Here is a 27,538-nt window from a genome sequence, read left to right as displayed (position 1 = left end):
TACTGGTTCGAAAGATATAAAGTCCTCTCTCTATTGCTTAATTATTTTGTATAATACGATTAAATACACGACAAGAAATATACACAACTGTCTGCGAGTTTTTATAAAAGATATTTTCAGTTACATGCTTCTAGTATCTAAAGATTCTACAGATGATAATTTTTAAAGCAATATGACATGCTTTATCCTATTTATTCTATTTATTTATTCTATTGATTATCTGACAATAATCTCTCAATAGAAAACTAATTATAATAAAGAGAGTACTTTATTTTTTTTTAATTGTTTATAATAATTAACTGAAGTACTTTATTTATCATAATATTTTATTATTTAATTTCGTAAAATGAGAAAATATACGTAAAGTTTAATTACTTACTGATCTACTAGAAGAAACTTGTCACCTTCGTTGTGTAAACACTTGCCCTTGGTTGATAACTCGTTCTTTTGTATTTCTATTGATTGCCTCACGCCACTTTGGAACCACTTGCCTTCCCATCTCGCTGGAAACGAGCATTCTGAAATCACAAGATGTAAGGCCAAGGTTAAAAAACACTTCACATGTATCTTTTTTACTATATATATTTTTTGTATCACTGAACAATCTTTATGAGGTTAATTTATATAAAATAATAATGTTTATTTGTAAAATTTTCATTCAATATCTAACGCTTTTGACACGCGAAATTTGCCATATCTGTCTACACGTTACACGTCACGAGAAAAAAAAAGAATGTAATATACCCAATGAAGTAATTCGGGACAAATCTAACGTAGAAACAAAAGAAAAAGGAGTAAGAATAAAAGAGAGAGAGAAGAGTAAAATTTAAGGCAGAGATGGGAAAGAGGGAGAGAGAGAGAGAGAGAGAGAGGGAGAAGTCGGAGAGAACACAACGTCGATGGCGAGATGGGAATTCCCGGGGTGGGATAATCCCGAGGGCGAGGCGAATTTCCGGAAACTACTGCTAGTATGGAAGGGATACATTCAGCCGAGTTATCGACGATAATCGAAATCCGGAGGAGTCCCTTGTGCCTCGTTCGTTTCCCCGTGCGTAGGTCCACCTATCTGAAAACGAGCGGAGAAACAAGGGGGTGGACGACGCGGCGGGGTATATTTTTGAGCTCGTCCAGGCGGGATAGGAATCCATTTTCGAGAAACGAGCGGACGCGCGATATGAAACGATGTTTGATCTAAACATGAGGTGAAAATTACGAAATAGGAATGATAGATGTACATATCTCTTCTTTTCTTCTCATACAATGGATATTACGTGTCCATTTTCTGAATAAAACATATTATCTTTCAAACGGCGAATTCGCGATAAATCCGATACAACTATAGCTGTATATTTTATTAAACGATATATTTCGTGTTTAATGAATTATTTTTTTTATTAATTATTTGTAAACCCAGATAGCGAACATATTGATAGTATAATAATTATTCTATATATATTTTATCGATATATTCAAATATAATGAGAGAATGTTAATCATAGTTTGAAATAATTTTCGTAATAAAATTGATAATCATTCTAATGTAATAGCATCATTTCTTGATTTTGATTTGAATTGTCAGTCTATACATGTCTGATATAATTCACGTCAGAGATTAATTTAATACCATAACTTTATTATATAGCATCATCGGTTCGCTTGTAGAGGTATCTTCGTTAATATCCTATCAGATGTAACTGTCTCAACTACCCTTATGTATAACCTAGCATTAGCCAGACTGCTAAAACTAATAGTCTCATAATTTTGATTTATTCTACGCAATAATTATCGCGATAAATTTTGTTCGTAATTCATCTATCTAATCTATTAAAAATAGTATTTCATATGAAAGTTATCTGGTTTTTAAAATACGAATACAGAGATTTAAATGTCACATTAAAGTATATCGCGTAACTGCGACATTTAATGCACTTAATTAGGCATCAGAAAAGAGCATAATTAAGAGACGAATAAACGCTGCACGATGCAAAAGTAATTCAACACAGAAATATTTTCGCAAGGATTTTTTTTTTTGTGGCGGTAACAAAGGGAATTTTAGCGCAGGGGCGTCTGTAACAGGGCAAGACTGTTATCGTTTCCCGAAGTTGACTCACGGTGTTGATTCGTCTAATTGAAGTGAGTTTTCTTTAGCTCTTTATAGAAGGGGAGACGGTTAAATGTTGGTTAAATGGTTTACCGACCGTGGAGTAAATAGCGATCTCTTCAAGAACAAAGCTCTGCGGCTAACGCAAATTTTGACTGAATGTTTGCAATAACAAAGCGCGAATGAATTCCGAAAGCTCCAAATGTTGAGACTATCTTTTTCAGATATTCTCATTCTTCGTTTTCACGCACGAATGGTCGTTGACATGCTAAGCTTTGAAGCTTTTATAGCGGTTTGCACAAACATAGTATGTTTCCTCTTCATTCAAAGAAAACAAAAACTGTGATTTCTAATGGATGAGTCTAGAAAGAATTTTGTATAAAAATAAACGGAAAATCTCTTTTGCCTGATAATTATGTCATTTTCATTCTGCACAAAATTAATTTATGATTAATCTAATTAATTCCGTTTGAATCCACATTTTCATTTTTAGAATTTAGTAACTCCAGTATGCGTTGAGCCTTTGTCAATTTGACAATTTTTTATATTTAGAAATATGCATTTATAAAATGCAAAGAGAGAGTATTTACAAAAGAGCAAAAAAAAAGACAATATTTAATTAAAATAATATAAAATACGCGCATATTCATATATACGCGAATCCATTTAAATGCGAGCTCTAAATGTTGATGCAGCAAACGCATACATCAGCAGGATTAATTAAACTCTGATCGTTCGCTGTTTATTTTGCATCATTCATATCAAACAGAAGTAAGCAGAGGGTCAAAAGAAGAGATTGATTACGTGCGATGAAAAAATCATCGAACAGTCAAAAAACGATAGGTACAGGTGCGTTCGGCGCGGAATTGGGATCGATACTATGCGCGGGGTTTCGAGAGAACTACGGTCCTGAAATTCGTCAGCCACCCTCTCGCGCATCCATCTACCCCTTCCTCTCCCCTCTCCCATCGTCGTTTTACCGTCGGCGGCCACCCCCGGGCATTTATTTATTTCCACGCGGTTCGTATGCCGCACGTTGCCTCGTCTCCCGACTTTCGGGCACGAGCGAGCAGCGAGACGAAACGGGGGGAGGAAAGGGAGAGCTCTGGAGGATCGAAAATGCGGCGCGGGACCCGGCGAGGGGCGAGAGTTCGCGAGGGGTGAGACTCCGCGAGTGGTTACACGCTAGGGTCGTAAAATCCGCGGGCGAGACTCAAAATCCGTAATCACAGTTCGCACCAGCCGCCCACCGTGATGAAGCACCTTCGAGAGAGGAGGTGAAATGCGGTTGCAAAAAAGAAGTTGGAGGGATAACTCTCGAGCCTGGCGAAGTCTCGAACATTACGTGAATTTCATTCTTCAATTCACGGCCTTTCCGCTTTATCGCTTTTAAGGCGTTTTCTTCTGTTGCTTCGCCACAACAATCGATTTTTAAGTCTACGTCGAGTCGGCTAGAATTTACGACTGACATCATTCCCACGTCGATTTATTTATCGCGGTTTCGCGTAAAAGAGGTTTTGAGACGTTGAATATTTACAGTTTTTAAGAGGATTTTCAAAGAAGCAATTATGTTAACAAAATATTTTTTAATCGCGAAAGGATAAATTGAGAGGTGAGGCTTTCGGTCAGCGTGATGAAAGATTTTTCAGAAAATGGCGGAAAAACGAAATGCAGAAGCTTTTCGACTACCGGCGAAATGAAATATCCAGAAATTTTATATTTGTCTCATACCTTCAGTTATATTGCTAGGAAACCGAATGGACAAAATCGATACAGGCATCGATACGCGTATTGATTCAAGTCAGGCTAGGTAAATTAAAATCGATGACCACGGTATTATCTTTACATGGTCCATTATTGTGACATAGTACCTTAATTTTTTAAGCGATAAAATGATGACTCCGGTAATGAAATATAAATTTAAAAAAATACTACTAATCTCATAGGTAATCGGATGTAGATATTTTCGAGCAAATAAAAATCTCTGATATAATAGACTGTATATCCTAATAATAACATTTTATTTAATTAAATAAACATGCAATTCGTATAACAAACAGCACGTTATAATACGAGTTATGTTAACTGAAAAAGATAGTAAATCTAAATATTTTAATAAAGAAAAAAAAATGGTTTATTACGCTTAAAATCGGTATTTGTCGAATTTTATTATTATATTTATTATTATATATGCTTAAAATATTATTATTTGTATTTATATTTTTATGTGTAAGTACAGTTTGACAACATACATTATATATTTATATACGTTAATATCTTGTAAATAGTAAATAAAAGGAAAAAAAGAGTAAGAGATAAAAGCAAATAATATAAAATAACAATTAAATTTTCTGTAGCAATAAATAATGCCGCATTATTTTGATTATTATTATTAGTACTTCTTGGATAGCCAATGGTGAAATCTGTTTATGATTTAATAACGATAAGAATATATTTTACATGCGACAGAATTGGATTTTCCTCGATTTGTATTAGTCACACACACACACACACATTAACAAAAAATATCTCTTGCAATAATCGAATATTTTCAATTATATATAATAATATATAATGCGCAAGATTGATAATATCATATCTCGTAATAAAGAGAGAGATATATCTCGAATATAATATTATAGGAAAATTGTTGTCAATTGATCAATAATAAAATACAATTTCAAAATAAAAGCTTAAATAAATAAATAATTATAAATTTATTAAAGTAAATAATAAGAAAATCAATTCTTTAAAAACATATATATAGATTATTATCTTTTATATTTTCTTTTGGTTGAGATATAAAAGATCGCACCGCACATATTTCGTAAAGATATATGCACAATCAGAAAATTAAATAATCTGATTATGCAAACGAAATAACTTTGCTTTTCAGAAGTAGCAAGATATCGAAATGAGGAAATATTACACAAAGGTCTACCGCACTAGTAATCTTTCTTCCGAGAAATTAACGATCCTAGTTATTCAAAATTCTCTTGCACCGTAACTTTTGCCAGTGAAATACCATCGTACCTCTGTTTTCAGGGGTAATCGCGCGAGCTTACTTAAGCCACCACCAGATTCGGACGACGTTACTTACCGCGTAAGTTACGATCGTTGTAGCAGCGAGAAGTTGGGAAACGTTCTTATGTGCTCGACACGCAATTAAGTGGGCTTTATTCTCACGGACAGGACATTACTTTCCTCATTCTCTCTCTCTCGGAGACCTTCCCCTTCCTCCTCCCCTCATCACCATCCTTGCCCGCTCCCGTCCAACAGTTACTCTGCTTTTGTTCAACGATCCCTCCGCTCGCGACACTAATTCACCCCCTAAAACGGCACATGTCCGTCGACAAAACGATACGCGTGCGCGGCATAATTTCGTTAACAAATAACTGTGTTACAGGTCACTGTGCGCGACATTACAGTTGTAAGCGATAAGCAAGAACAATCTCGCCGCATGTATTATTACGACAGTGACATAGTCGTCGCACGTGAGAATTAGAGGAAAATTAGGAATTATTATATGATAAGAAACTTTGTCGTATAAGAGATTCTCTTGTGACCAGACTGATCTCCGTTGTTTGTCAAAGTATTTTACATCCTGAATATTAGATACGTATATCCACACAGTTTTAAGGTGGAAAAGTTTCACCGTGGTAGGATACATAATATATTTGGCACAAATTCGTCGAGGAATCTGTCATCACGGCTTTTCCTCTTACACAACGTGGAATGTGTCCTGTATACGCGATATACACCCTTTATGCGAAGAAAGAAATCGCCGTTTTCGTTTATTTTTCAGAAATATATATGTACACATGTATGTATGTGTGAACGGAAACGCGAGTGCTTCTCTCTCTCTCTCTTTCTCTCAACAATCGAGGGTCCCTTTCGCGAAAGCCGCGTGGGATTTAAATTCATCGTCGCGAAGCGAAAGCTCGCTCGAATCGTTACGTCGAGCACAAAGAATGACGGACGGCGCTCTTTTCGGCTCGAATATCGCGATTGTTACTCGACATCGCGTCGGGCAACGACCTACTTCTGACACCGGCGCGACGCCAACATTATTTTTCGTTAAACGAATGGCCCTCGGTAGCGGGCGCGGATTTGAGAAACGCAAAATTATGTGGGCTTTATTCTCACGGACGAGTCATTACTTTCCCGTGACCTCCTTATCCGTCCTGCCCTTCTCCTTCTCCTCTTCTCAACCCCTCGTTCCGTGGCCGTGCGCGGGTAACGATCCCTCGCGAGCCTGTAATTTTCACCCCGAAATGGCCCGTGTCGTCCAATTGGACAATGATAATAAGGACAATAACGACAAAAATAATTGCTACAGTAATGAAAAAAATCACGGCGCCGGAAGTGATCTCGCTTATTGTGAAAGATCTGTCCCTGTCTACGACGTGGAAGATGATAATGCTCTTAATTAGTCCGCGAAATTCCTTCGTTCAAACGTGAAAAAATTAAGTTTGCCAAATAATGTTTGCAAAAGAAAACTAATGAACCGTATACGAATTTAATAGAATTTTTCTTTATAATCTGACGTATAATATCACTTTTATAATATTTATATTATGATTTTTTATATTCATTTCAGTTAAAATTAAAAATTTTCGCTAAAATATTTAATGTAGTTTTATATTTCAAATTTAAGTTTTATATACATAAATCCTCGTTCGTATATATAATCCTCAGAGTTATCTTAATGCTTATGTATTGTTTAAATATTAACTGTGTTTTTAATTTGCTTACTGCACTCTGAAAATAAATTTACATATTGATCGAGAGAAAGAGAGAGAGAGAGAGAGAGAGAAACAGAAAAAGAAAAAAAAAAAGAAAATCTGGATATACATCAAAAGTTTTTTAAATGTATGTTACATTGCAAACACGCGCCTCAAACATTACATTTCCTGTACTTTCCTTTTTGCAACGCGAGATAACGAAGCTTGCCAGATCGCAATATATTTCTCGAAAAGATGTACGTCAGCGTGCCAGAGATTAATGGTAAGCAAGATATTTTCCGAGGAAAAAGATATTACAACTACGATAAAATCGCATGGAAATTCTTCGTAATTCCTTTAAATTAAATCATAATTTAAAATCGATAAACACACGAGATCCGCAACTAATTGCAAGCCTATAATCTAACAAAGTAATGAATAATTGATCACAAATATATATAAATAATAATATAAACATATTTATTTGATATTAATCCTATGTTTTATCAAATTAAGGAAAATGTTGTTTTATTTATGTGTATATATCGTGTTAAATTTTTCAGATAGAAAATTTGCAATAACCATCGATGTTGAAAATGGTTATTATGGCCATAAAACAATGTTCAGCTCTATAATATTTCAAGATTACTATTTTAAGATATGCCGAGATAAAAAGATCGTTGCGCGCGAATACGAAATCATGCATATTTTCAGCTTCGTGTTCAATCTTGATTTATGATCGAAAGCTGACTGAGATAACAGGCGCATTTAGAGATCGATAAAGTTGGCGCTCTTGCGACGCAAGAACGTTCGTATATCAAGCGAACTTAAGGAGCTGCGTTTTCATGGATGCGAAATTACCTCGCGTAGTCTCTTTGTCTGCTTCCCGTGTCCTCCCCCTTTCCGTGGGGAAGTAACGATCCCAGCGAGGCTGTAAGTCACCCTTGAAAATGGCCCGCGACAACGTACGCCGGCGTCGCGCACCCCTTATTCCGGTAAAGCGATGTGACTAGATCCGAAGTTTCTTGATTAAGATGGAAACGCGTAACTTAACGTAATTTCGCACGTTTGTTCTTTTTTTTTTCGAGCAACATAAATACTTTGATTACTTTCGACTTTAATTTATTTGTTTATATCTATTGCTTGTGTGTCAAACTACTTCAAATTGAATATATTTTTAATGAGTCGAAGCAAGTTTAAAATCTGGAAGAAATATTGAGAGATAATTTATTTATGCATTATAAGTCACTGTCGCGAAATATAGTTTTCTCTGAAATATTGCTCCGTGAAATGACATTTATATAAAGTTGTACAGAAAGTTGAATTTATGTAAATTATTCTCTCTTTCTTTCTCTCCCTCTTTTGTACAGATTAAAAGAATAATATCAATTTTCTCTTAAAACTAACTTCTCTAGAGAAGAGAGGTTGAATATTGTAAACGTTCACCGCCGTATTTCTGATGATATAGCTTTTTCCGCATCACACGGAGACAAGCAAGCAGTGCATCCGCATCGAAAGTGCCTTTGTTGCGCATGACTTCGTTGGAGCTCGCATCTGATAGGAATCCTCGCGTACGAAATATTGGAAATGCTACGGAAAAAAACCGATGCATGCGCGATGGAAAGACGATGCGTAACGCCGCGTAATCGAACGTAACGTAATCTCGTTATTGTCCTCGTTGTCAACGGAAAAATTTGCAAGTTCGAACAAAAATGTGCGGTAAAAAAAAAAAAGAATTGCTCGGCCCTCAAAATATAGATCTGCGCGAACGAGTTTTTTAATGGATGGTCGGGTATTGAATCGCATTTGTGAGCTCCGAATAATTAACGCACGCGCTAAAATAAAAGAAGAAATGAAACATTGCCCATTCTCTGCGCCTTAATTGAATAACTGTCGAATTGTATCCTGACAATTTGCTGGGCATCGAAATTCTCAGCGAATAACGCGGCAGCAATCCACTTTTTACGTCGAGTACGCTGCAATCATAGCAATCTACAACAAATGACAAGTATTGAGCTTACGTGAAGTGATACGGGACATCCGATAGACTTTCAGAGGTAATAGCAATTTCACGGCAAAATTGTGCAAAAATCCCGAAAGCAAACAGATGCCGAACGACGAATGCAATGCACATCAAAAATTCTACATTCAATTCTATATATAACGATTAGAATTATTAAAATTATTTCGTTGAATGATTTTACAAATCAAATTTGTAAATATCAGCGACTAAAAAATTTAGGATCCTGCGTATAAATGCGTAAATAATATGGTGCAAGAAATGTTAAGAACATTTTTTGAAGATATTAAATATTAATTTTATACACACATACCTAAATATGAATGGTTATTTGACAAAGTGATCTTCTCTCACATAATTTTTAAGCAATTAAGCATTTATGAATTAAATCATAATTATACATATTTGCATTTTCAAGCACATTCTCGTTAATTGGAATGAAGTTTAACACGCATTATTTAACTCTCTCTTTGTCTTTATATACATATATATAATGTATGTAAATTCCAGTTTCACTGAATAGCAATATACGTATGTTGTTCTTTCATTTTTCATATAATTAAGTAAATACTGAAAGAAAATATAAGTAAATCTCTCTATCTACTTTTCTTCTAGGAGAGAAAGAGAAAGAGAGAAAAAGAGAGAGGGGAGGCGCATCAAACTTTCACAATCAAATTCCGCCTCCAAATAAATATTTACCGACAAATACCCCCTTTGTCTCCGTAACATAGTCATACGACGACACTGCGACTATTCGAAACCCGTTCGCAACACTGCCGCAAATAACTATTAAACCGTCCCCTGATCGACCGAACTCGTCGGCACTTTTATTTCCGGCTTGCGGACGCAACGCCGGAAAAAAAAGAAAGTTTAGGGGAGCGACATAACAACTACAAAACTCCCTCTGCCAAGCTGGCGACATTATAGCTAGGGTATGTCGCGTCTCTCTCTCTTTTCTTCCTGTCCGGTAAAAACTGAAAAAAGATTTAACGAATTCGGTGACCGCTGGTTATTGATTCGGATCAGTTTCCACAATTTCGTTAACTCCAATTTCGGAACAGTATCGTTACTTTTGTACTGTAATTTCATAAAAAATGTACTAAATGTACTAAAATATATTAAAAAACAATGTTTCGGCATATATCGTTTAAATTCATAATTCTTTTTCTTTATTGTTACTCGCGCAGACAGGATAAAATATTTATATAATTACTCTCTCTCTCTCGTTTAAGATTGACAATGGTAACAGTTGACCCGTTTAAATTAATTGCTAAACAATTTCCGATTTTTCTTAGGCTATCTTCTTTATGAAAAATAATGCGAAATTTTAAGTCATAGAAAATTACTTTGAGAAAATTGTCAAAGATAATAGAAAATTCATTATCCTGAATCATACATACACAGTAGCATTGAATAAAATACATGTTGAAAAAATTCAATAAAATATCGAGTAAAAATATAAATCCAATAAAAGTTTCTATTTGTATGTTTATCACTATTATTATATATAGAATCAATATAAATAAAGTCAACAGTATACACGCCAATAGAATACAATGTGTATTCACATGTCAACCGATTTTCTCTTCTCATTTAAGAGAAATCAGAGAGCGACCAATTATAGTACGTGTAACAACAGATGGAGATACATTCTAATCAGTTCGTTGCAATCGATATAACCGCTAAGCAAACAGATCGTTCAATGCTGAGCGAATTAATTATAAGGTTCGGATTAATTATAAGAGAAAGCCAAATTTAACCGCGTATTTTGCGAATCGATTCTTTAATTACTCTAATCTTTAACTTTCTTATTATATTATATATATGTAAAAAAAAGGTACAGAGAGAAAGAAAAACTTTTTTTTATCTATAGTACTTTATTATTTAAATGCGAAAAATAGAATAAAAAATTGTAGGAACAGTAATAAAATTATTTACTATTTTTACAAAACTATACGATAAAACTGTGAAGATCACTAAGTGTACAAGTTATTTACTCAAAAAAGAAAAATTTATAAAGAAATAATATTTAAAAAGAATATATCTAAGTTTATTAAATTTTGCAAATGAAATTCCAATAATTGAAATTTGGCAGTCAGATATTTGCATTATTATTGTAATTAACCATCTGTGCCACATCGCATAACCGTTGATTATCTTTACGAAAGGAAGAGAATGGCAACGCGGATCTCCTTGACACTTTGACAGTCCCTGGAATGAGAGCGGGATGACCGAGGGTGAAAAACCGCGACCGTGCTCACCCCTCATTGACAGCTGTCAAGCGTCACAGTTGAAAAGTTTTACGAGAACGAGAGTTGATATTCCTACGCGCGTTCGCAGTTTTCTCTATTACACAGATTCGCTTCTTTTAATTATGTTCGAACAAAATTTTCATACCAGAGAGAGAGAAAGCTCACTTAAAATTAACTTTATTTAAAATTAATAAAAATTCTTTATTTATTTAAAATATTAAAACTTGATTTGTTAAAACTAAAAGACATCAAGATTAATACGAGACGAGTTTTTTTTTTTGCAAAAGTATGTAGCTATTATGTTTATGTTGCTGCTCTCTATAGTGAGTAGCACTCCTATAGTAATACGATCCTACTCGGTAAAAGGTTTGCAATTAACTGAAAATTTCTAGTCATCTTACGCGCAGCACATAATACTCAATTCTAATGTTCAACGATTTTGTATTATCGAAAAATTGTAAAGAAATAACATTCACATTTAGATCCTTAATGTATTCTGCTTTGCAAGTGAACAAATTTGCTTTATTTAGCAAACTTTTCAATAATGGGGTTTAACATCTTCGAAGCTCTAGAGCCAAATTTAAATATTTTTTTGTCTCTTTATGATGAAATATCTCTGAGATCTAACATTTTTACCAGTCACAAAATTATGATTAATTTTGTATGTATATGTACTATGACTGTGAGTCATATTCCGTCAAGTGTATTGTTAATAACGATACGCTTTAAAAATTTACTTTCAATGCTAAATATTTCCCCTAATAGTTATCATGTATCCAATTTTCGTTGAGGAAATATCGATTAATTACTGAATTAATAATCAACCGCGACTGAATTCCGTCTTATCTGCGCGATTTTCAATTTCACCAGATGCGATTTATCTTCGTTGCGCTATCGCTCTCAGATTTCGGAAATAGGTGTAACGCGATAATCAACTTCAAAACACTCAATGTTAATGTATCGTGAAATGCTTAATGGGCTGGACCGAAACGTTACCGCGTCGGCGTCAACACTATTAACTTCACTGCAAAAGCCGAAACGTGCAGATTACTTCTGCGCTCGCAGCTACCAATCGAGAAACGTCAGTCACTTTTTTGTCTGCTGATGCGGCGCGTGTCAATGGGCCGCACGAGACATTTACCGATAATCGGGGTTACAAAATATTGACGAGCTTTCATCGTTTTCAGAATGTGCCTTAACTATACTGCCGCAGCATATTTCATATAAAATCGTCGCGCAAAAATGATTCAAAGAACTGCCATAAGAGATACATATCTCTATTCGTATCTTTATTCAAAAATTTAATAATACTATAGAACAACATAAGCGCGCGCACCATTCTTCGGTTTTATGTTAAAAAAATATTTTTCAAAGAATAATATAAAGTTTATTTAAACTCGATTAATATTTTTTCACAGAAATTAGCTGATTAAAGCGTTAATTGGTTAATTAAATTTTAAAATAATAATATGTTAAAAAATTTAAATAGTAATATGTCGTAAATAATATGTTATAATATCTTATTCTCGATTAATATTTTTTGACAGAAATCAGCTGATTACTGTCAAAAATATTAATCGAGTTTAAAGTATTATAACATATTATTTAAAACTTAAAATATTATTATTTTATATTTAATTTTATTTTGAACTATCAAATTGCTAATCTTCGCGATGACAGCCTTTCAATGCTATGAATATAAAACACAACGCGAATCGACAGAGAGTCAATCAACATTGCGGAAAAGAGGCAACAATACTTCGAGACTTTCGAGAATCGACTTAACAAGAATCCCTTTTTAGAAAAGAAATATCCAATAACATAAAATATTTTGTGTCACTCTGTATAAATTATTTTTTATCTCATAACTACTCGCGCAAGAGACAGAGGCAAAACAAGCGATTTTGCATTTCTGTAAGAGAAATTTAATAATTTATCGAGTAATATAATACATCTCGTATCACCGCGTGCATTATTTTTTATTTGATAACCGCGATTGTGTACAAATGCAAAAGCGGTTTTTACGTCATCGCGAAATATTAACCAACGCTGTCGTGGTCATCGAAAAATTTCCATATTTCTCACAAACACTTCAGTGAAATGTACGGCTTATTATATCAATCCGTTCTGCTCCCTCCCTTCAACCCTTTTCCACCCTTGGCGCGATATGAAATAGTCGGCGCAGCGTAGAAAAGGAAATTCGATAATCACCGCTTTAATTTTTAGTACGCGCGCGCGCGACTCCGGCGGGACGAATCGTTGAAGGAAAAAAACGGAAAAAAAAAAAAAAAAAAAAAATTTGAAGTCCTCTCTCTCTACCACGTTTTCGAGAGCACGCGAGAGACAGAGGGAGGACAACGCGCGCTCGTTCTCGATGACGACGTCACGGATTGAAATGGCGCGTAAAATGGCCACTGCTCCCAAGGGCGAAATATTCGAAGTCTCCAATTTTATCTCTCTTCTGTCTCTCCTCCCACCATATTCCCTTTCCGTTCACGTTAAAAATGTTGGCCGCCCGCCACATTGCGTGCGAGACAAATTGAGAAAATAAAAATTCGAGTTATTGATGTCGCTTCGGGGCGCGATGCATATAATAATTGATTAGAATAAAATTTTATGTGTGGCTGTGTGTGTGTAATTAATTTATATAATTCAGTTTTATAATTTAACTTTTTATGTAGAAAGAATTTAAGTAATATATCATATAAATATATGTATAATAGATACATATATTATTGATATATGTATAATTGTCTTTCTCTCTCGCATAATAATTTTTAGAAGTACATGCAAAGATGTAATCTTAAAAAAAAAAAGAAGCACGTTGAGAGCATGTATGTACATCATATTTCTCGTTCTTTACTCGTCCTGATAAAGAAAGATTGCATGATGTATTAGCAAAAGTGTATAAGATTACAACCTCTTTATTCTTTCGCAAGCATTTAAATTAAGCTTCGCAATGTCATACAATTGTTTTTGAAAGAACAATTATTAAAGCGCTATTAAATTCTTATTATTCTTAATATTATATTTTATTATACTTCAATAGATTTTTTTTTTATATTTATCGCTGCAATGCATATATTGGTGGATAGAACGCTATATATGAGATTCCGGTAAACAAATACTTGTAAAAAAAATCTTGGCAAATTTCTTCACCAAGTAAAAAAGGCTTCCACGTTTCCTCGTTTTTATATTTGTACGCGAAGTGTGAAGTACAATACACAGGACTTTGAACGACTTCTTTGGAAACTCTTTTCGGGCACTCATCACGAAAACACAATTTTCTCGTTCTCTCTGTTTCCATCGTGCCCGACTTTCCGCTCTTTGAATTGCGCGATATCTTTGTCCGCGTCTAACATTTTCGCGAATCTTATGTATTCTTCATCAGATCTTTAAATATGTAAAGCAGATAATTAATCAAAAAATAAATAATGATAAAGAAAAGATAAAACTAATTATCACCGACTATTAATAATGCTTATGTAATTCGCCAATTGCATGCTTATTTTACAATTTAAGGAGAAAAAATTAGAATAAATAGAATAAAAGAATAAATAAAAGAATCTTATGTATTCTTCATCAGATCTTTAAATATGTAAAGCAGATAATTAATCAAAAAATAAATAATGATAAAGAAAAGATAAAACTAATTATCACCGACTATTAATAATGCTTATGTAATTCGCCAATTGCATGCTTATTTTACAATTAATAAAAAATTAGAATAAATAGAATGAAAGAATAAATAAAAGAATAGAATAAATAGAATGAAAGAATAAATAAAAGAATAGAATAAATAGAATCAAAATTAAAATAAATAGAATATATTGGTAATATATATATATGTATATATGTATATATATATTTTTTTTTAAATAGCTTGTCCGCGCGGTAGGATTTATCGATATATTAGGAAACCATGATATACCGAATAATAAAATATTTAACGCAATGAAAAATGTAATACATGAAACATAATTTATGTATCTTATAATTAGTATAGATATTTTGAACGTTATTAATATTCATTTTTTGCGGCAGTTCGATTTTAAACTTTCACTATATGCTAAATCTGCAAAAGCAATGACCAGGAATACTCGGGCAAAGTGCAGTTCGAGTCTGTCTGTTAAACCGTCCGATAATGCAAGAAGAATTCTCATTACCGTTCACAGACGATGTTAGCAATCAGGCCGCTTCACCCTCGATTTAAACGTTTCGAGGGTCAACAGAGACTCGTCCCCTTCCGAACGATTCGACAACTACGTGCCGGGTTTTTTATACCTCTTTCGAAGTAACTTCCGATTTCTTTGGATATATTATTAAAAACCGAAACGATATCGCGTTATAAAAATATAAATCAAAGTAATATCGGCGGATTGAAATGACAGAGCGCTCTCAAAGACAAACATTGTATCGTATATTGACTTTTATTTGATGAATAAGCGAATAAACATTAAACTGATTTACTTTTAATTTGAAGTAACCAAGAAATGATTTTTTTATTTTAATTCTATTTAATTATTTTATTTAAATGTGCAAGAGAAATACAATGCAAAAGGTTGCAAGAGAAAGTGTGTATAGCGTAAATTATTTAAATAAGACTGTAATAAAATAAAAAGTTGTAGATTTAATTCATCTTTACAAATATGACTAATGTACAAAATAATATTAATCATGTATTTTGCGTTAGTAACATTTTCTGATTTTATCAGACAAAAATTGCGAAACATTAGTTTCTACAATAACGCCTGTTTTATATCCCAATTTTATCTGCGCGCAGTAGAATGCATTATGAACAGGTCCCGCGGCGCGTGGAGTCATCGAAGTCGAAATTGCAAAGTTTCCGCCTGAGGAGTGGTAAGAACGGATTTCGTTATGAAATCCAAGAAAGCTGCTCGACTTTACACTCGCACAAACTTTATCCCAGACGCATCCGCGAGAACGGGAAAACTAGTACAGTCGCGGATATAAGTACGCTGAGACTTGACAGGCTTCGAAAATGCCTTGCTATTGTAATAAACAAAATACAATATGACTCAAGAAAACCACAATATTTAGAGAAAATATTTTAAGGATGTCAAAATAGATAAAAGAAGTCTATATAATCCAATTCTATTAAAGATAAGAAAGTGTACGAAAAACGATCAAGAAATCTAATACAAACAAATGTTATAATTATAAATAAATTTTGATACAAAACATGCGGTAATGTCGTTTGCAATAAACAATTTTAATACATATACAATTCAGAATTGTAAAATAGAAGAATTTATTTAAATTCTCCAGAAAAAATATTTTTCGTGATCATTACATAATAAATCTCGGATTTGTATTTATCAATTGTATAATCTGTGATGCAAAATTTTAATGGAAGTATCGATAGCCGTCCGTAAAATTTACCTTCGCTAATAAAATATAGTAGATGCAGTATCACTGCTTTTTTTAATTAAAATATTTAAATTTAATAAAATATTTTAAGCATTATTAATTTTCAATTATTCTCAGGAATTTCGGTAATAAAATTTTCTCGATAAAAATTGCAAGTAAAATCTTATTTTATATCGATTATACGATTTTAATATTATAGTTAAGAATATAGGAATTATTAACTTGTAACAATTATAATCGTGGAGCAACATAAATATTAAAGCGCGATCGCGATGTTCAATGAGACTATTTATCGACGTTATAATATGAAATATTAATAACTCTTCCTTTAATCTCGGCGACTGTACTTTAAGAAAGAGAGAAAGAGATGCAGAGGGAAGATTTGTTCAAGATCCCGCTCTCGCGCAAAGTCTGACAGAGAGCATATGAAAGACTCTTGCAAAATCTTCGGAAATATAGGCGCAGAAGAGCACCTAATATTGTATTCATGAAGTGACGAGCGCGTTCGAGCCGTTCTGAATAAATAAATAAATAAATAACCGAATTTCCGAGTGCGCAAACTGCACGGTTGGCGGCTGTGCGTTTGTACACGGAGACGATATAATCCGCGCCTATACGTAGATATGTATACTGTGCATACACACCGCTATATATACAGATGTATGTACATTCTCACGCAGAGAATTGTACATGCACCGTAGCACACACACATATCGACATATATACCTGGGATGCGCGTTGCAGAATGCGGAGACAGAGAAATGGTTGTCGGGGTTGGTGAGAGTCGACCAGCGGTGGAGGTTGACAACTTCGAGAGCTCTTTCAATTTATCTCATCCCCCTGGAACGCGTCTCTTCTCTCTTTCTCTCTCTCTATTTCCGGCGCGATCCCGCGTCTCTATTCTTCGTTCGCGTGAGCCTTTATTTCTGCATTCGAACCGCTTTCGTTCGCGCTGCGATATTTTATTAGAGTTCTGTCACGTTCGCGCTTCGCGTATATATAAAGCGACGGCGATAAGAAACAAGTGTATTTTAAATCGGGTCGATTAAAAACGAGCATTTCGTCGCGATACTGCTTTAATAGCCGATGGCCGTGATTTATATCGTCATTTTCATAAAAGATGGCTCCTCCGCTTGCTACGGAAACATACAAAAGAGATCAATTGCCCCCCTATTTCGTATATAACGCTTCATATAGGTATGATAATAATAGTGGCACTACGACAAATGGTATCTAAATTGAGGTTTCAGACCACTTTCTTCTACGGACAAAATATATGATCACTCCTGGATAAGATAATTAATAAAAACGTGAATCGAGGGGGATTATTCTACCCACGAGATCCTATGAAATTAAAATAACATGTACCCTCTTTCCTGCACACGACAAAATAATTAATTGTTAATCGCTTTGTATATTGCAATAATAATTATCATTATCGCACAATTGTAATAATCCTAACAATCGCAATAACAATGCGCGTTAAATGGAAGAATATTGTTATTATCGGACAGAAATATAGGATTGCAACGCGCGATGATCTCAAACGGGGGATATTAAGTGCGGCAATAATACTTCGGAAATAATATACGATTGCGCAGCAAACACGATCGTAAAACGCTCAATTTAGCATGCCGGGTACGCTAACCGCGGATAACGGGCAACGCTTTGTCAGTTAATTAATAATTACACGCAGCTTGGTTAATAATAATCGCGCGCGGCTCGATCCCGACAAAGAGGAAATATTAATTCGTCCCCTCGCCCCCTCATTCGTTCTCGCAAATGTATATCCCAGTAGAGAGCTCGAGTGCCGAACGCGAATATGCTCGCAATTTTAGGGACGGCGATTGAAATGACAATGCGAAAACCGTCCGTTTTGCAGTTTTCGAGATGCGGCGAACGAAAGAGAAAACGCTCTTCGTAAAATTTCATCGCGCGATCATCACTCGTCGGAACGCCTGCCATTTCAGGAGATTTCGGGATTACCGTTGTTCAAACGCGACGCGAAGGACCCTCATGACGGCCTGTGCCCTCTCCCCCCTCTTCCAAGGATCCCATCTTCACGACCTTCATCCCCTCAACCCCTCGTCCTTTTATCCGAATAATAAAATGCCGCGAGAGAGCCCTTCCGCGATTATATTGGCTCTTTCAAAGAGAGAAGAAGAGTAAAACAGAGAGAGAGAGAGAGAGAGAGAGAGAGAGAGAGAGAGAGAGAGAGAGAGAGAGAGAAGGGGGAGAGAATTGCCCGAATTTTCGAATTCCGCGAGGCATACTTCGTCAAAGTATGTTGCGCTATTAATGGCAATATTGTATTAGTGCATATACATATATATTAGGGATGCACATCGCGTAAGAGAACATCGCGGCTTCGAGCGATGTCCCGGGCCAATGTTCGCGCATATCGTGTGGCTCGTGTGTTAATTTAATTAGACCGCTACTTCGGTTTAACGCGGCGTGCGATGCAATGCGTTGCTACCGCAATATGAATTTGAAAAATAGATTTAATTAAAACATGATGCGCATGTGAAGTGTGCTTGCGCGAGATATGTGTATCGTATAACATTCTTTCAATTTTAATTATGCAAGTTATACTTTTAATTATATTCTCATTTAACTACTATAGCGTATTTTATTAAACTTTATTAAGTGTAAATGCGATAGAATTATTATTAGTATACGTATTGGCTATACGGTTGTAAAAAAAAGACGACGAGTCGGAAAGTACGTGGAAAAATTATAAAAATGAAAGAGATACATGTGTGCTAATTAATATAACATGACGAGGAATATATATAGTCCCTCGCAATAAATAAAATAAATTTCTTCATATTTATATTACGCGATAACCTGTCGTTAATGATGCTAATGATACTTCTAGCCACAGTATTATAAATAAAATTGCAAATAATTTGGATAGCTCGCGAAACGACGACTTTCGCTAGAGAAATCTCTTTGATCTCGTAATGCAGATTGATGTTAACATTTGTCAGGCTAGCCGAGCGCCTACAAATAACCGCTTTCAGCGACACGTTTGCAAAATACCGCCGATCGACGTATATACGGCTACTATAAAGCCCGGGCGTTCAATAGCGCGTTACTCGTGCCAATTTTCGCGAGAGTTCAACTGTTAATAGCAACTTGCAGGTGTAGACACATCCGCGAAACAGTTCGCAATCAACGAAAATTGCCGTGAATCCTGATACATATACCTATATCCCGGTTCGCAACACGCCACGAGCGAAATGCTAGCTAGTGCAACAACTGTCGCGAGACATCACTCGCTGTGTACTTAATTCAAGCTTTACGTTGCGATATCGAGATATTGAATCAAGATAGAAAGTTTGTCATACTGTGAAATATTTTGACGGAATGATATACGCGGAAATGAGATACATAAATTTTTTAATATGTCTTACTGGCTCTATGACATGTATGACATATGTATATATATATATATTTTTTTAATTTGCTTTTTTTAAATATAACTTACTCGACATTATTTTCTACTCTTTATAAATCGTATTTTCATCATTTTTATCCGAAGCCCACTTTAGAAAATCTATAAATTCGTGATAAAATTCAAGATAGAATTTATTTATAATTTTATATGTCATGTAATAGGCAAAAAATATATATTTGAAAAGAAGTGTAAAATGTACAAAATATATATTGAAATATATAGTATTTTAGAATATGCGATATATAAAATATAAATAGATTTATTTAGAATTTCCTCTCAAAAATTCGAAGATTATCTAACTAAAGGGAATTTAATTATCATTCACAATATTTCCATATCTGAAGAAACAAAGTTGCGCGCGAAATGCCTTGTGAAATGCTAATATTATCATTCGTAAATTTTCGTACAAGTAATAACGTCATGTAGGATAATATACGAGTCTACGGCAAACTGCCATTTCCATCCACGTTTGAGTAATAAAATACCACGGTGGCCTCCCTTCCCTTAGTTATATCGCCCTTTACAGAGTCGTCTAAGATCTCGAATTCCTTGAAGGGCTTCGGAGATGTTCCTCGGAGGTGGTGTACGTACTAGTTTCAAAGTACTGGCGATGTAAGCTCTTGGGAAATTGCCTATTCAATTATAAGGCGCGCGCTGATACTTGCAAATTCAATTACGTAAATGTGTGTTACGTGGTATCTTGCATTTTATGACGTTTAACTGCACCTTTCGTGTTTTTTCTATCGCGAATATGCTTCTGGCAACGATATTTTGACCAGTTAAATATCGATTTTTCGTCGAAAAGATTTTGAACCTTCTCCATACAGTTTTTAATTTTCAATATATCAATTTTTTATTATATATTTTTAAAAAACTAAAATACTAATATTAAAATTCATTAAAAATACAGAACAAGACTTCGTCACTTATAATCACACATCCACTTTATTTCCAATCTTTTCGAACTCGGAAGCCGGACGATTTATTTCGATAGATACCTTTATCGAGGAACGATCGATTCCAACTTAGTCAAAAGAATTCCTATGAGGTATATGTGTGCGTGAAAAGAATAGCCAGTGTTCTGCGACACTGTAACTATATTTACACGTAGTTTTCCGTATGTGCACGCAAACTGTCTGCAAACTTTAGTCGCCGTCGTTCGTGTATATGTATACATATGTATATATGTATATATGCGCAAGTGTATCGTCCCGTCTATAAAAATCACAAAGAACTATGCTCACGTTTTATTTACTCGCGTTTCATGTAAATTACTCGGACATATTTTCGCATCCCTTAACGTCGTTTTCGCGAAAGTTTACGATGCAACCGCGAATGTGCGCGCACTCGACACATGTCGGTACAAAGAAAGTTTGTACGGATCGAAGAATGCGGTGTATTTCGTGACGAGACAATTCCGATTAAGTGCAATCGAGAGCGTCCCTAAAAAAGCCATTCGGTCCACGAATAATTAAAGACCGCCGAACGAGGGTAACGATGGCATCGCGTGGATATCCATGTCGGAAAGGTAATTTTACGGCACGCGAAGGTGGGCTTCGCGATGTCGACATCGAAGGTCAATATAACGAACGGGATTTACGTCGATGACGTATAGTTTGACAAATTACGATCCACGTCACGACGAACAATCGCATCGCAGATGCGATTACGCAGCCCTATATAATCGATAGAATCTAACGGTATATGTATATGTATTATATCGATGCTATATATAACCGTCTCTCTTTCTTCTAGCTTTAAGCTTTAAGTTAACAAGAATAATTCATAACTCTCATAAGCTAAAAATTATATATCATTATATCAAGCCCATAACTATCATCACATCGTTTAGATTTCGCTATGTAAATCCGCGTATAAGAGAAAAATGTTTTTATAATTACTCTCAATTGAATTCTAGCTAAATCATATCTACTAAATTTTAAGAAAATTTTGATTCGCTTATAATAATGTTGAAGCTCAGAGTGAGAATGATAAAAAAGTATAAATAACAATGTCAATGTTATTACAAGCCGTTTATTAGATAACAAATATCCGAACTATAAAGTACTTAAAATACATCTCTCGTAGTATCCACGTTGCTCTCTCTCAGTAGCAAGTTGTTCTCCGTAGTGGCACACACCGATTTCGACTTCACTTCGAGCTTACTCCACTAAAGGTTGATGACTAACTGAATAACACTTCGGGCCTTCCGCGCGCTACGCGTAATATATTCCCCATCCCCCCTCTCTATCGAGGAATTGTAAACAAATAGTGTTTACGTTTCTATCTACGAGATTTTTGCTCCGAAAATAAAATTATTTTATTCAATAATGGAAAGCTATGCGTGATTCATTATTTTTGTACCATAAATCGTTAATGTAATAAAAATTGTTAGATAATCGAGTAATTATTAGTTTTTTGAAAGAAGAAACTATCTAGAAAAGTTTAATATCGCACTGTGCAATACAATATTTAATAAAAACTAAAGTTCCTTAGAAAAACATTTCAAAATATACTCAAAGAATAATTGTAAGAGAATAATTGTAAATATTAATTACAAATTTTTGAATCATAAAATTTTTCTCTTTTCTTATTTCAAATATTTTTGAGATTAATATGCAGACAAGTATGTAATATGCTGATTCGTATAATCTAAATTTCATATATTTTGCCAACACGTCTAACGGCTCGTATTGACATCGTTACATGAGGAATTATATTGTAATATTACGTTATTATTTCAATATAATAATAATTGATACTTATATTAAAAATTCGCTTCATTTCTCATATACATATAGCTCGTGAAAGGCGAGACTGAACGACTAATACCTTATGCGAGAGAGATGGTATAGTTCAAAAGTTTCGCGACTGCGTCGAATAGTAAGTACGATATTACTTGCATTCCTATTTTACAACAGAGTGAAACACTCTGTTCAGAAACTACATACTGAATACAAATGCCACGCTTCTATGTATTATATAACTTTTTCATACTTTTTTCTACTATTTTATATTCTCTTACGTTATAATAGATACAAATGTTACCGTGTATCGTAACATTACATGCGCGTTATTATTACGTTGTAATATTTCTAAATATAAATATAAATAATAATAGAAATAAAAAGAAAAATAATGAGATAATCGATTAGTTGTTACTTGGAAGAAGAAACTACCTGGAAAAGTTTAATATCGCAATACAACATTTAATAAAAACTAAAGTTCTTTCGAAAACATTTTAAAATATACTTGAAAAGTAATTGCAAGAAAAGAAAATAATTGTAAATAAATATTAATTATAAATTTTCAAATTATAATATAATCGTTTTCTTACACTTTTCATATTAAATTGCTACAATTCATTTTGCAAACATGTGTGTAATTGAAAACATAAAAGTAGAAATTTTAAATTATATATTTTTGTTATAAAATATTTTATAAAAATAAAAAAATACTTCAAAATAATTACTTTGACATTTAAGTTGCAGTTGCAATTTCCACTTTTCCATGATTGATTGGTGAAAGAAAAATATCCCTCTGTATAACAAGATATACAATTATATAAAAATTCGAAATTAATCTTTTTAATTTTTGTATACGTAATAGTACGTAATAGTCTTTCTGAAAAATAGGATGTGATGCATAACTTTCTTCTCTTTATTAAATTCACTACGGTAAGGTGCAAATTATCGCGGAACATCGGAAGGGAATACGAAGAAATTCGAAAACGAAGACTTACGGGAGACAGCGTGGAAGGAGGATCTTCTTCAAGTTTCGCTCTTCAGTCGCGCGCCTTTATCTCACCCTCCCCTTTCCCTCCCCTTCCAGCCCGCGCGTAATTAGTCGCGACGCGCGTTCCAATTACGGGACGCGACATCGACCCTAATGAGGCACTTGCGAGTAAGCTGGCAAGGGCTTTGACTAATTAAGTCCTAGGGCTGGCCTCCCTTCCGCCGCGTTGCCGGGTTTTTCCCGGTCCCTCCTGGACCTCCTTGTGCACACACGTGTGCGCAAACTTTCGCTCCCGTAATTTGTACAATCCGTCGGCCCGATATGTCAATTAGAGCGAGAGAGAGGCGGGCATTGTTTCGGCAAATAATGAACGTCACTGATTAATAAGATGTCGGCGAAAACGAGTTCTTTTTCTTTCTTTAGAATGCGATGTTCCTGAAGGGAGTAATTTATCTCGCGAACACATTGCTTCCGATCGATAAACGTTATCGAAAAATACGAAGGGTGTATCGCGCGCAACTGAAAGAGCGTCAAGATATACCTAGTCAAAAAGAACGTGCAAAAATTTAACTCTTTCTTCATATTTTATATATAAAAATTCCTGCTCTAACGAATAATTCTATCTCCTTCCTTCTCTGTCACAGGATTCAGATAAGAAAGCATCCCTCTGCAAATCTTTAGTTTCTCATCTTTCAAATGATATGCGACGAGACATTTTTATCTTATATACTGCTTTATACGTGCCTATAACACTGCGGAAAAACGCATCGACAACTTTTTACGTACCTATACAAGTTAAATAAGAAATTAGACTTCACATATACTAAATATATACAAGTAATAAAATAAAAAATTTTAATTCACCAAAATTCGACGAGTAATATCTTGCATCAAGTTTCTACATTTAATCATTGTGAAAATTAATCAAAGAACTTAATTTAATTAAATTGTTTTCAAATAATTTCTTCTTTATTCGATCAGTATAAAAAATATACGTATGTATTAATATTTTTCTTTTTTTTAAATACCTATTTTCAACAAAAATTTCGTCACGTGCGCTATAAACTTCTATTAATTCTGTGTTGCCAAAATAACGATTTCAACTACTTTGTTAATAATTTGCATTTTATTTCACGCTAATCAAGTACACGAGTGGCGATTTCGACTTTTCAATTAATTTTCTACAGAAAACTAATGTTAACCTTTCGCGACAATCCTCGAATCGTAAGAACATTTTCCTCGTTTCGTACGATTCGATGCACATTATTCGCGCTCGTAATGATGATCCGAAAATCTCGCGCGTTCCTAATGAGCTTTTCCCACGACGCAATCCACATCCGGCGAGATTTTTACTCCGAAAGTTATCGGACTGCGACGCGAGATCCCTTCCCATGCCCGTAAACTCCATCGTAAATCCTTTTCGACCAAAAAGTTACGTTTACGCCCGATGGGACATTAAAAGTTACCACGATTTTCGTTTGAGAGCTTTGGAACTCCAAGAGAAAAACGATAAATTATATAATCTCTATTTTATTTTTTAAAGCCATTTAATTGGGATTGAATGGACTTTACACATCTAGTTTTCATATTTAAATTTGCAATCATGTACAGAGAGATAACTGCATGTATGCTTTTTGCAAAGAAATTATCTCGCTCTCATTGTTATTTAATTTTCTTTAGAGAAATTATAATAATTATAAAAAATGACCTAAATGGAATATTTAATATAATATTCCTCATATTTTATAAATGCATTAATAAAAAAAAATAATCTAACATGTGTAAATCTTTTCTCTCTTTATCCATGAAACATTGTTACATAATTTTACAATATATTTTTATAAATTATTTGCACTTAAATTTTCATTAATTTTTTTACAAAAAAACCTTTTCTTCTTAATTATTACAAACAAGTCCGAGGAACTTTGAAACTGACAATTAAAACTTGAATCGACGGCGAGAATCATCCCGTAATTTTGATCCCGCGGTTATCTCGCGGCATTACTGCATCCCGCTATTGTTTTTTTCCACTCTTGCCATGCGAATGCGCCAACTCGCAACTCCTGACGAATGAGCCGCGAGTTCGTGGTCCATTTGGAAAATGAAGCCCGACCAAACTGAGAGCATCTGGGTTGGCGGAGATGGGAAAAGCCCTCGGGAAACGGACGCGGGAAATGTTAATTCACCTGTATTGCGTGCGCCGCCGCGTGATCGATGTGCAAATATTTGGGAAATCACGCGCTCCGCTAAACTGTTTAGCGCGGTTATTTAAACTCTCAATTCCGCGCAGGTGGGAGCAACGACGATGATGGGGAAAGGGGGATCAATTTTATATATAATTTATATATATGTGTGTATATAAAATGTCGCTTTTGCGATATAAGAGCGATATATAAGAGCGATATATAAGAGCGATTTATCGATGATGCCGTTGCAGCGGTCGCGGTAGCTTTAATTTCGCCAACGCTGGCTGAAAATGATCGGGTTGTCGGCGAAAAAGCAGTGTGGGTGCTTGCTGGGCGAAGCGATATTCGATATTGTGTAATAATTCAACGATCCGCTCGCTGCACAAACCGTAGAGTTGGTAATTGTACGGAATTGGGACGTCACTATCTCTGAATACTGATTCTCGAGTAATTGACACGGTACACAGATAAGTTAGATTAATTTAATTTGGAAACTTGAGATGTTTCCGTGTGCATTAAGCAATATACAATGTAAATATATTGTGTAGATCGCACATATATTCAATTTTACGGAGAGAGAATATTAACACATACAGAGTGGTTGTATATTATTAAAATAATTCAAATAAACTTGACTGTCAAATATTTGTTGCTGATATATTTGAAATATTAATGCTATTATTTATATTAAATATTTGAGATATTAATGCTATAACTAATGTATAACATAATTGCAATATTCATATAAAAGTACATATGTCGCATCGGCCTTGCGATTAGTTTTAGAAATCACGTGGGTATTTATAAAAAGAAATGCAAATACCTCGTGGAGGATATAACAGAATGAGAAAGGAAGAGCGAGAAAGAGAGAAAGAATGGAGAGCCTTCCTCAAATTGCCGAGCGAGACTCATCGTTTCTCTCTGTCTTGCTCTCTAATTTCCTTTCGCTCTCCTTCCTTCCTTTTTGCTTTTTCAAAGTGTATGTGTGTGTGTGTGTCTTTTATTGGACAAGAGAAACTCGTAAACTACCGGAACTGAGCACTGGCCAGGAAACACGACCTCTGCCCGCCACCACCTCTTCGACCGTGGAAACTACAACCGTTTTCGGAGTTATTCCTACATTTCGAGAGTAAATGCATGGTCTGACGTTCCTCGCTGTTTCAACCGTTTTTTAGACTTATTCCGTTGGCGTATAAAATCACCAATTATCCGAGAACAAAATGTGATTAAAATGAAGAGGTGAAAAATAACTATATTGCTCAATTAATGCGTGGATACAAAAAATTATCTATCGAAATCAAATTAAAATATCTACATGAAAGAAAATGCTGTATTATGTCGCGAAAAAAATACAAACTTTACATAAATAACATTTTGTCGCCCATAAGATTTGATAAAATATAACTGATCTTGGAATTAAAAATATTAATAGGTAAAAAGTAATTTTCAACATAATACTATACTTAAAAAAATGCAATGATACAAACTGAGTAAAATCAGGAGTCGATTTGCTTCGAGATTCGAGAGCGAGGTTTTACTTTGTTTTAACCACACGAAGCAATATCGTTCTCCAATATAGAACACGGACAGCCTCGGCAAATATTTCAAGACCTCTGTACGGTTGAGCTACATTAACGAAAACGAATCGTCCTTCCTCTTCAACCTGCAT

The 27,538-nt window shown here is 34.5% G+C and overlaps 2 protein-coding genes across 3 annotated transcripts in view; one reads left to right on the top strand and one right to left on the bottom strand.

Annotated features, from left to right (window-relative positions):
- The window catches only part of LOC145938120 (uncharacterized), a 245,478-nt gene that overhangs the window by 59,395 nt on the left and 158,545 nt on the right, over positions 1 to 27,538 (top strand). The window lies entirely within an intron of this gene.
- The window catches only part of LOC145938119 (uncharacterized), a 252,577-nt gene that overhangs the window by 75,454 nt on the left and 149,585 nt on the right, over positions 1 to 27,538 (bottom strand). For both annotated transcript variants that reach the window (XM_083041522.1, XM_083041523.1), the window contains exon 5: positions 380 to 518. In XM_083041522.1, coding sequence (XP_082897648.1) covers positions 380 to 518 — 139 coding nt within the window. The remainder of the gene's footprint in view (positions 1 to 379; positions 519 to 27,538) is intronic.

This window comes from Prenolepis imparis, unplaced genomic scaffold, assembly GCF_030444845.1.
Source record: "Prenolepis imparis isolate NDT839.2.m4 unplaced genomic scaffold, iyPreImpa1.0 SCAF_7, whole genome shotgun sequence".
Lineage (NCBI taxonomy): Eukaryota > Metazoa > Arthropoda > Insecta > Hymenoptera > Formicidae > Prenolepis > Prenolepis imparis.
Note: the sequence above shows the minus strand (reverse complement) of the source record. Positions and strands in the feature narration are given on the sequence as shown.